Raw genomic sequence first — 12130 nt, forward strand, 5'->3', positions numbered from 1 at the left:
GCGGCCGGCGGCATCAGCACGCACCGGCCGTTCAGATTACATTCCCAGCAATCTGATGGCCGCATAGTGATGGGAGCAGCGTGAGGGGTGAAAGGTCAGTGCGAGGGGGCGGAGCTTTCACCCCTCACACTGCTCCCATCACTAGACGGCCATCGCACACGGCTGCTGGGTGCTGATGCTGGCCGGCCGCATCAGCACCCAGCGGCCGCTTTGATTAGATTTCGGGCAGCCTGGGGGGCAATTGCCCCCCTGCCCAGCCCAGCCCCTGGCACACAGTGGCTGTCTTCATGGTTAGTCTGCCGGCCGCCCAGCCCACGGACCTTCCGGCCCACCGGGAAATTTCCCAGTATCCCGGTGGGCCAGTCCGGCCCTGATGGCAACCAACACAAAATACACTAATGTCAATATGGGCATGTCTGAAAGCAATTATTCTGTGAATAAACAAAATTACAAAGTTTTCAATGTATTTCAAGCACTTCTATTTGAAGACAGGTATTACTTATCCAGCATTACATGGGCTCCCCTTCTACTTTGTCCACTGGGCCTGTGGGTCTGATTGCATGCTATAGTGTAATTCATGTATTTGTCTGCACTTGACAACAGGAATACAATAATTGTCGTGCTAGGAAATGTGCATATGGGGGCCCACTTGGTGCATGAGGCCCCTCTACTGTGGCAAGGGTTTTGCAGAGGGGGAGTCCAGTTTTATTGATGATTAGTAATAGTTCATTTTGTCCTCAAAGTTGATGTGCTAGAAGCATGAAAAATGGGCAAGCGACTTTGACAAGGGCCAAATTGTGATGGCTAGACGACTAGGACAGGGCCTCTCCAAAACGGCAGCTCTTGTGGGGTGTTCCCGGTCTGCAGTGGTCAGTATCAAAAGTGATCCAAGGAAGGAAAAGCAGTGAACTGGCGGCAGGGTCATGGACGGCCAATGCTCATTGATGCATGTCGGGGTTGAAGGCTGGTCCGTGTGGTCAAATCCAACAGACGAGCTCCTGTAGCTCAAATTGCTGAAAAAGTTAATGCTGGTTCTGATAGAAAGGTGTCAGAACACACAGTGCATCACAGTTTGTTGCGTATGGGGCTGCGTAGCTGCAGACCAGTCAGGCTGCCCATGCTGACCCCTGTCCGCTGCCAAAAGCAACTACAATGGGCAGATGCGCATAAGAACTGGACCACAGAGCAATGGAAGAAGGTGGCCTGGTCTAATGAATCATGGTTTCTTTAACGTCACGTGGAAAGACGGGTGCCTGTGCATCACTTACCTTACAAGTGTAGGTCCTAGCTTTAGCTGCGTTGTAAATACCTGTAATAAATAATATATGTGATTCCAAAAATATGGCACATACTCCCATAAATAAGCAAGCTGAGTGAACAGGGAGCAAAAGCGTTAATACAGTGAAATAACTGACACAAATTAACTTGTATATCTGTCTGGTGACCTGCCGGGAGAACACCTATCAAAAAAAAGATAAAAGAACATTTCTTGACAGGTGAGTTTGTGAAATCATCTCAGTGCTCCCGGAAAAGAATTAATTAACAGAGGGGGGAAAAGAAAGAAAAAGGAAAAGCGGAGCAAGGAGAACACAGGGGATAATAACCATAATAGCCAGGATTGCATAATAAAAAATAAATGGTGTTCACAGTTAACAGAGTGTCAATGTATGACATTATTGCTGATCGTGTGATACACAGAGTTTCTTCTACACTAAGAGTAAACTGTATATTGTCTTTAGTAAATACCTGTGTTCTGATGTTAGGTCATCCAGATGAGTGTTTGGGGAGCTTGGAAACAAAAATCAAACATGTTGTTGATCTTTGGGTGCAGTACTGGAATACAGAATACACGCACACAGCCATTCAAAAGTTTGGGGTCACTTAGAATTATCCTCGTTTTCTTACAAGGAAATTATGTTCATTAACAAAACATGAAATAGATCAGGAATACAGTGTAGATGTTGATTTTTAATAGCGTATCTTCATAGTCATACAGAGACCCTTTATCAGCAGTTCACCACTCCTGTGTTCCAATGGCACTAATACAAGTTTAATTTTAAAAGGCTAATTAACCATTAGAAAACCCTTTTGCAATTACTGTACACAGCTAGAAATGTCCTTGCGTTCCATGAAAACAGCTAGGTGACCTCAAATTTTGAATGGAAGTGTATATAATAGTTGGTTTAAACTTTTTTCTATAAGGGTGTTCCAGCAGGGTTTTAAAAGTACTGGATAGTGTTCCCTCTTTTCTTATATTACATATCATGAAGTTGTTTTATTCAGGTGGGAGTTTGCAGAAGAGTTGCCGTTTATGGTCATGGAGGAAACTATGCAGTATAAAGGGTTAATGCAGTCAGCTTTTTCTGCAAGATACATAAATGTATAATGTATAGTGAAAGAGACACTTTAATGCATATCAGTTGCATGGTTCAAGTTTTGTGGTCTCTGCCTTGCAAAAGCATGGGGGGATTCCTCTGCATGCATGTGCCACTTTCCCAATGCCCGAGCTATTTTCCTTTTGGGAAATGTGTTTAGCTGAAATATACTCTCCTCCACTCAGCTCTAGCATCGGCTCTGCGGATACTGCAGGCAGGGGATCTATTACGACCCCATACATATGTGCAGAAAGTGCGCCAATTGATCTCAAGCAGCCAATCAGTGGCAAAACTGGCAGACGATGGACTAGGATTCCAACCGTAGGGCTTCACCTTCCACCTCAGGTAAGTGTGGCGCTGTGTGCCTCCGCAGGGTACTCTCACAGCAGGACAGGACACAGAAGGTTCAAAATAAAGTTTGTTTTATTTGACTCAGCAGCCAAATAAGCTCGGTCTCTTAACAGCAGGGACTCGCAGTTTGTTAATAATCATCAAATGAAAGAAAAACAATTCTCTTCACTCATAGGAGGCTCACTTCTATAAGTGGTCTACTGGGAAGCCCCAACCTGGAGACTTCCTACAATGGCCTCTCCCTCAGGTTCAAACTTCAAGCACATTTTCAATTTAACGTTTTTTATTGATACGAAAAGTAGAAGCAGAATAATTCATAATTGACAATATGACAAACTGACTCAGAATACATTGTAACAGCAGTGTATTAAAAAACATATAAACTGAACATTCATTTGAAGTAGCTTGTAACACACAGGAGTGACGGTGAGTGGTGTCTAGTGACTTACATAGCAAAGAGCGAACGTGATGACAGCTTTCGTAGCAACTCTCGCCCGCTCACCATGAGCCGCCTAGTATGTCATCTTTTCCTGGCAAGTCTGCGATCAGTCCCTCATAGGAGCGATCGGATATCCCAGCAGGGTCTAGACGTGACGACCGCGCAATCGGGCATTTGAAAGTGTAACAGTTTTCCGGTGTTCACACCGGAAGCTGTTGCCGGAGATTGGGCAGCAGAAAGCTGAGGAGTCCAGGCTGTCAAATGACACAAGAATGGCAGGACGTACCGGTGTGTCCATATGTGTTTCTTTAGATGCGTTTGATGGACGTACCGGTACGTTTATAGGGGACTGGAGGGGTTAAAGTACTCACAGGGTTTCTGTTATTTAAAGTGGCCTTCCACACTTTTACCACACTGAGCTGATTCTTTACGGTGATGCTAATGAACTTTGTTGCTCTATGCTAAACTTTAATTAGGCAGATTGTCCAGCTGGGTAAATAAGAATGAACCATTACATTGTTTACCACAGACAGTATGGTAAAGTATGTTGTGCAAAATGAGAAATAAATGCACATATTTACATTTATCTGGTCGAATATAATGAATAGTCATATTTGTACGCTCTAATATATTGCTCCTCTAATTTTCAATGGCATTTTTCCAAAAATGTGTCTAGTGGTGGACATTTCATCAAAATTACATAAATCAACAGGACCTAAAAATTAACTGGATTTATATTGTATCTACCTGTTGTGTGAGATTACAGATTTGGTGATATTTACATGTAATGCTTTGCTGCCACATTGTGTCTACTGGTGGTATATTACTAAAAGAGATAGCTATTCTGTAACATACAGTAGTGTGAAAAAAGGACACCCTCTTTGAATTTTTTGGCTTTACATATCAGGAGATAACAACAATCATCTGTTCCTTAGCAGGTCTAAAAATTAGGTAAATGCAACCTCACATGAAAAATAACATATTACATTGTGTTATGACTTATTCAAGAAAAATAAATCCAAAATAGAGAAGCCACGTGTAAAAAATGAAGTCCACTTTATGATTCAATAGATTGTAGAACTAAGCAATAAGTCAAAGTAATCATTATCTGTATGACTTTCATTAAATACCTGCACAAAAACAAGGAAAAAGGGTTTCTATGTTTTTTTTTCCTGAATTAAATTCTTGAAAATACTAATCTTTAAATAGGGGTCTATTTACTAGAACCTGAGTTAGCCTAAGTGTCTATAAGAGTCACTAATTCAACTTGTCATGATAGGTTGAACCATGCTCATTTTATTGTGAAATACAGTTTTTAGCTGAAAATTTAGGATGAGAATTTTAGTAACAACTAACAAAAATTGGAAAATAAAAATTGGCCCTCAGATTGAACTTAGAAAACCTGCTTGACATAATACGAATATGAAGACCATCACACAGTCACCATAAAATGACTCAAGTTGTAGCTGTGCTAGAATTAAGGTTATACCACTTTGCAGGAATGTTATATTCATAGTGTATGTACATTGCTATATCTCTGGGGTGTCGAGAGAGATATGGTTTCAACTCCTTTACTTTTTTGAAGGCCCATCCCCAGTAATCTTCTACTGCAGGAAGAGTTTGGCATATAATGCATTGTTAAATCAGTGACAGTTCTCTAAACTTTTCATACCTATTAAATTATGTTACTTACAAGGCCAGCTCACTCATTATTGGAGAAGCCTGTCCATGTTGGCCCTTCATAATGAAAAATGAATTGAGGGAGATAAAACTACAACATTCCTGCCAACCATTTACTGAACAGACCCCTGTCCAGAAGTTTCATTTTAAAGTTATCCAGCTCAAGGAAGGATATGATGTCATCCATTTGGTTCCACTTGCTATGCTTCAGGACACATGAAACAACTAGAACATATGCTAGACCTTTTCAATCATGTTACATGGGCTAATAAAGTGCATCAATATAAATTGACCTGTAGTAAATTATTTGGTTTGTCTAACATAACTTCTCACAACTGAATCTCATACATGGTCCAGATGAGAAATTGTATCACGCTCTTCTCCATTACCTACCCACCAACCAAAACATGCAGCCCTCTTACGTATTAACTTAGTCTTAGGTTACTGGAGTGGGGATATACCCCATAACTCACTGAATTATACAGCTGCCAGTTGCATTGGTACTCAAAAGTGAGGCGCATAACATTGATCTATTCCAATGTAGACTCCTGCCTATTCTACACTGCTGTGATCATTTACATACCCGAGAACCTTCCAAGTTTGGCCCAGAGTCAACACCCAAATCTTTTGGGTTGTGGGGTCTTGGCATGCCCCACTGCCCACCCATTTCACCTTTAAACGGGGTGTTTCCTGTGATGTCAACAGGATTGCCCGCCGATGTCCCGCAAGGGTAGGTTCTGGGTAGCTGGGGCCCAGGTATGATCTAAGACTTCCAATGGGTGCTTTTTGCATCACAGCCTTTTGGTTAATGCATTTGGTGAGTCACCATTTAAACTCTTCATCATAGTTATTAAGGGGGAATATTGCAGGAGTCTCAAGGTCAGTTTATTTAGAAAGTTCACAGTTACACTTAGGGACTGTCAAAGAGCACCTTCAATAAATATATACATACATAATTACAAACATATATATATATATATATATATATATATATATATATCCATATACATGCATGCACAAAGTCAGTACTATAAAAAGAAGAATGAAGTACAGACAAAATCATTTTTTAAAAGCCATCTGGTCCTTCAATGTGTCCATCACTGTCATTCTTCCCCAGGAAATAACTTGTTTACGGGATACAAGTGGCTGGCGTTATGTCTAAAAATACTGACAAGATTATTAGGATAATAAAGCGCCCGTGGCTGCGGTGTCCAGGACTTGTGTAAATATAAAGCGTACCACGCGTGTATTACACAAAACATTCCTCCCAACAACACAGCAGACGCACACACTAGAACCACAAGTAAAAAAGGGGGCGGGGACCGAGGGAACTTCTTCCATAGTCTCCTTCCGCCCCTCCTTCCTTCCTCTTCCGGTGACGGCGGCACCAGGTATGGCCGCTCTTCTGTGTATCGCTGCTTTTCTCGGCCTTTTAATCTATGTCCATCCGCAGCCGTGTCTTGCTCCTGTGGGTAGGGGAGCAGTCGGGGTGATAGCACAGGATGGCGTTTATCTGGAGTGGACTATATTGTTAGGGGTACGGCGAGCTGACGCCGGGCTTCATACGCTGTGTCTAGGGCCTAAGAGCCGGTTGCCTCCGGTGGGGACTTGTAACGTGCTGGGTAACTGTAGCTCCAGTCATGCTGTGCGGGTTGTAGAATTTGTACTGTAACGCGCGCGGCGTGGATACTTCACGCATTAGCCTGTTAATGGGGGTTCTGTACTGCTGTGGGTTTATAATAGTGATTTGCGTCGCGGTAGCTAGTGCATAAAGCCCCTTGCTGATGGTTTAGAAGACACGTGCCCTTAACGTTAAATAATCGGGGTTCCTTAACGTTAAATAATCGGGGTTCCTTTACGAGGATGCGGCGTTCTGTTTAAAGCTTAATGTAGCAGCCATATTGGAGTCTGGTACTCGGTCACATAGACTTGTTCAGGGGGATAACTAACTTCATGTGAAGGGCTCCGCAACAGGCACTAATATGTAATGCTGTGGAACCTATGGCGTCTGGGGCACTGTATAGGACCCTCAGTCACTTATGGGGGATTGGATGCTCAAGGGATTAAGATATTCTTTGTAAATTCTTCTGGCGTCTGATTATGCATAACTGAGAACACGGTCACAGTGGGAAGTTGGTTAAATACTTTAACATGCTGTTCAAAAAAATATTTAAATGCGCATACAGGCTTATTAATACTGAGCAGGGTGGTTGATAAATGGAACAATCTCCCAGCAGAAGTGGTTCAGGCTAATACAGAGAGGGACGTTAACGTACATGGGATCGGTATAACGATATCTTGAATGTAAGACAAGAACAAGGACTGATTAAGTTCTTGAGTCTCTCCGTTGGGGGAAGATGGGCTTATTGTCTCTCTGCCATCAAACTCTCTGACCTGGTTCTTATATAGTGTAGGTGACTGCGACTCCCAAAAAATTTATTTACTTAATATGTATTTTTTGCTTTTTAGATATTAAAAAATGGTTCAACGCCTGACATACCGTCGTAGGTTGTCCTACAACACAACCTCCAACAAAACCAGACTGTAAGTATGTTTCGGGTTTGGTTGGTACTCCCGTACCCGTTAACAGTCCCTCGTGATGCTGATGTGTTTCTTTTCTGTAGGTCCCGAACACCAGGTAACCGAATTGTTTACCTGTACACCAAGAAAGTTGGCAAGGCACCTAAATCAGCATGTGGCATCTGCCCAGGGAGGCTCCGTGGTGTAAGTATTCTAAGCGCGTTGGTTGCGTTGTGTGGTGTGTATGTGGTTATGTAGCTTTTTGTTAGTGAAATTCATGCTTGCCTTGCTGAATTAGTAAGTTAAGTTTGTTAAATGTTTTTGGAGCACTTGAGGAAAGCAGTGTGTAGATTTTACGTTAAGAGCACATTGTTAAGTCTTGCAGTACATCACTTCACTTTACAGGAGTTATGAGAAAAATGCTTCCTAAGCTGCTGTGTTTTGGTTTCCATATTGGTATGTTCGCATAAACCTTGTAAATGATTGCCAGCTCACGGTGGAAAGTACAGAATTTATCCCAACTTCTAATTGGCAGGCGATGGTTAGCTGTAGGATGTCGGTTTGTCAATTTAGTTATCTGAGCTGGTCATGGTGGTTACTGTTCTCTGACTTGTAGAAACTACAGGACACACGCATCTTAATGCTAAACAAGGGTGCTGGCACTTTCTGGCCTGGGGCTAATAAAGCCAGGTGGCCCTACCAGCCCATTGCACCCAAACATACACACTGGCATACGTGTACATGAATTCCTTTGCACCACATACACATTCATTCATGCTAGCATACACTTGCACATTCATGCTAGCATACACTTGCACCCCCTCTACCTCATCTGCTGCTTTCTCTGACTGCTTGAACACCGTGAGAGCAGCTTCCCTTTCACAGTGGGGTCACGTAGCCTTGTGTGACGTGAACCCACTGCGTACCTGACTTCAGCCCTCTGTGAACCTCACCTCACCACGTCAAATCAAATTAAATTTATGGTTTCTGTGCGACCCAGGATAAACGTGTGAATACATTGGCCTCTGTCGAGCCCAATTTAGGTTTGAGTCTTTACAGCAGAAATGGGTAGACTAGATGGGCCGAAAGGCCGTTAAACTCTTACATTACTGAGAAAGTGGTGGATAAGTAGGACAGCCTCCCAGCAGAAGCGCTGGAGGTTAATACAGTGAGGGTTTTTACACATAACCTTATGCCTATATCATGGTATTTTGAAGATGAGACCAACGACTGATTAACCCCTTCGCGACCTTTGACGGTCCTGAACCGTCAAAAAATTAAATAAGCTTAGAAAGTGATCAAGGATCACTTTCTTCGCTTAAACGGCCTTGCTGCAATGCCTCGATGTCGAGGCATTCAGCAAGGCCGAGATCGGCATCGGGGGCCATGTCTGGCCCCTCCCCGGGGCGTCAACAGCCGCCATACATTGTATGGCGGCGGACGCCCGTTTTAAAAGCGTTTAGGAGGCGATCGTTGATCGCCTCCTAAACTTAAATGGTGTCGCTGGAATGCCTCGATCAGGAGGCATCCAGCGACACCAAACACTTACCTCTGGGTGGGCTGTGACCGCTCCGGAGAGCGGTCACAGCCGCCGCTGCCGGTGATCTTCGCCATCAAGCAAGATGGCGGCGGCCCGGGAAATAAAACAATAAAGACGAAAAAGTTTGCTAGAGGGTCTCCAGACCCTCTAGAGAACTGGCTCCACTTGCTGGTTGAATACAGGTACTGCATTCAACCATGCAAGTCAATGGAGCCCAGCTTTCTAATCACTATGTGATTAGTAAAATATTCAAAAAAAATAAAATAAATAAAAAATGGAAAAAAAAATTAAAAAAAATGTGCTAACATTTAAAAATAATTATGCAGTGATGTCACTAGATGAACCATCCAGTACCAGCAAAATGTGTAAAAAAAAATATAAAAAAAGTATTAAAAAAATAAAATTAAAAAATAGTTTATTATTTTGAGCAAGTGCTAAAATTTCTCAAAAATCTCAACAAAGAGTTAAAATAAAAGCACTTCAAATACCCAAGGGGTGTCTAATATATAAAAAAAAATGGCTGATGGGGTAAATTGGAGTGGCCTAGCTCAAAGATAGGGCATAGGTACAGACTGACCAAAATGGAGAAAAAAAACGCACTTCCCAAATGTGGCATTTTAAATCTGAAACAACCCGACAAACCCATGCATGTCGGGTATCACTGCACTCAGGAGATGTTCCTGAACACACATTGGCGTGTTGTTTGACAGTGGCATATACCAGGACCTGTATATCTATAACTAAAGTACAATTTGTGTGAAAAAAAAAAAAATTACTATTACAAAGTTTGACAAAGTGTAGTTCTATAATTGGTGCATGGAAAGGGTTAAAATAACAGCATTTGGAATACCCTGGGGTGTCTAGTTTTCAAAAATATATGGTTTGAATGGGTTAAATTGAGTTAACCGGCTTCAAAGATATTCCAAAGAGGAGAGGGAGGCACAATGACCAAATGACCACCTGAATTACGCATGCCCCAAAAGTAGCCTTTTACCAGCCAAACAATCTGACAAACCCATGCATGTCGGGTATCACTGCACTCAGGAGATGTTGCTGAACACATATTGGGGGGTTGTTTGACAGTGACATATACCAGCACCTGTATATCTATAACTAAAGTACAATTTGTGTGGGAAAAAAAAATAAAAAAAATTACTATTACAAAGTTTGACAAAGTGTAGTTGTATAATTGGTGCATGGAAAGGGTTAAAATAACAGCATTTGGAATACCCTGGGGTGTCTAGTTTTCAAAAATATATGGTTTGAATGGGTTAAATTGAGTTAACCGGCTTCAAAGATGTTCCAAAGAGGAGATGGAGGCAGACTGACCAGATTTGTTAAAAAAGATATGGAAATCATAAAACGCTGCTTGTACTTATTGCCCTATAACTTACAAAAAACAGCAAAAAAACATAAAAACATTGGGTATTTCTAAACTCAGGACAAGTAGTAGAATCTATTTAGCTAGTTTTTTTACTTGCTTTTTTAGGTGAGTAAAAGATTTTTCAAATAAAAGTCATAAAATGTGTTTTTTTTTTCAATTTTGCACCATGTTTTTTTTATTTTTTTTATAGTAAATAAGATGATACGATCAAAATAATGGTATCTGAAGAAAGCCCATCTTGTCCTGAAAAAAACAATATATAACTTATGTGGGTACACTAAATGGGTGAGGAGAAAATTACAGCTGAACACAAGCACCACAAAAGTGTCAAAACAGCCTCGGTCCCACAGGGTACAAAACGAAAAATGAGCCTGGTCCTTAAGGGGTTAAGGTCTGTCTTTACAGCAAGAAAGAGTTGGAGGAATCTAGCATCAAATGATATACTTATTGAATCTACTAATGCAACAGTCGAGAATAAAAAAAGTAATTCACTATAAGCACCTGTAACATGTAATATAGAGAAATAGTATATCCATTATTTAACTCATTCCATGACAGACAAGTGTAGGTCAAAACTTTGCCCGTTGTCATTAAAACATCTAATTTGAGGTTTTACAAATCACTTCAACTAATTTACTATGGACTTTCTTACTGTTATCTTGCCCCTGTTTTCAAATACCAGCAAAGTTTAGTTATCAGTTGTCTGTCCTCTTAAAGATGAGCACCCGCTGTTCTCTGTATGTGGCCCTATTTATGTGTTCGGAAGGGTTACCGGAGAAGGTATTGGCATAATGGGTTTTTGTTGCAGGCAAACCTACATAAAATTTGGTGTGGCTGTTCAATAGTTACTATTTCCCATGGCGACCCATCCAGTGTTCGCTGTAGCTGGTTGTTGCCGTTCCTAGCGGCTTTTTGGGTACTAGTGGTTGGTACGAGTCTGAGCTGGTAACAGGACCACGGTACATGAAGGATCCATTTTGTTTTGCAACAATGCATGACTTGGATGATACTTGGTGACGTTTGCAGATAATTATGCAGGTTTATACATTGTGTCCGTGTAGTGATGATAGGTTGCGTGATGTGACAGGTGGTATGGTCTGTACACGCGTGAAACAAATAGTTGCTCTTTGTGACCTTTTACATGTGTTGTATATGTAACATCCTTGTTGCCTTACAGATTCGTGCTGTTAGACCTAAAGTGCTCATGAGGCTGTCAAAGACAAAGAAGCATGTCAGCAGAGCATACGGTGGATCCATGTGTGCAAAATGTGTTCGTGACAGGTATGCTTTGACTGGTAGAGAGTATTTACCTTAAGTATACATCCTATGATTAGTAATGAGTAGTGCCGCTAGTTTGCGTTCATATATAGACATGTCAGTCTATACCATTTAGTTATGTGCTGACGCTTTTTTCCTGCACGCCTTTTTCATGCTGTTCATGGCCTTTTGCCATTTCATTCACAGAATCAAGAGGGCATTCCTTATTGAAGAACAGAAAATAGTGGTGAAGGTGCTGAAGGCTCAGGCACAGAGCCAGAAGGCAAAGTAAAATCATTTTTGCATTGATTACATCAAAATAAACCTGTTCCACTTGTAATTTTGTGTCTGGTCATTTTTACTGTGCAAATGCCACCCATCGGTATATTCCTTACAGAACTAGGCAGCTATTCAGTGCGTCGGCTGAGTGTGTTCATAACATAATATCTAACGGCAGATAACCATTCAGTCTAGTCCAGGGCTTGACAAATTTGTTGTGAATCTAGGCGCCAGCTAAGTTAGGAGCCAGGATTTTTTTTTAAACTAACAGTTGGTTAGGAGTGATCTGATCATCATCAGCCCAC

At 41.6% G+C, this 12130-nt stretch overlaps 1 protein-coding gene across 1 annotated transcript; it reads left to right on the top strand.

The window, feature by feature from the left end:
- Positions 1–7312: 7312 nt before the first annotated feature.
- Positions 7313–11838, top strand: LOC149289324 (large ribosomal subunit protein eL34-like). The gene is made up of 4 exons (XM_089490765.1): positions 7313–7389; positions 7470–7569; positions 11467–11570; positions 11754–11838. Exons 1-4 carry the CDS (start codon positions 7325–7327, stop codon positions 11836–11838), a joined length of 354 nt encoding a protein of 117 aa, XP_089346891.1. The 5' UTR covers positions 7313–7324.
- Positions 11839–12130: the final 292 nt, after the last annotated feature.

This window comes from Sceloporus occidentalis, unplaced genomic scaffold (assembly GCF_023333645.1).
Source record: "Sceloporus occidentalis isolate IW3139 unplaced genomic scaffold, rSceOcc1.0.p SCAF_46, whole genome shotgun sequence".
Classification (NCBI taxonomy): domain Eukaryota; kingdom Metazoa; phylum Chordata; class Lepidosauria; order Squamata; family Phrynosomatidae; genus Sceloporus; species Sceloporus occidentalis.

Coding starts and splice junctions, on each gene's coding strand:
- LOC149289324 (XM_089490765.1), top strand. CDS start 7,325: ATGGTTCAACGCCTGACATACCGTCGTAGGTTGTCCTACAACACAACC. Junction 7,390..7,469: donor ACCTCCAACAAAACCAGACT/GTAAGTATGTTT, acceptor TCTTTTCTGTAG/GTCCCGAACACCAGGTAACC. Junction 11,571..11,753: donor GCAAAATGTGTTCGTGACAG/GTATGCTTTGAC, acceptor TTTCATTCACAG/AATCAAGAGGGCATTCCTTA.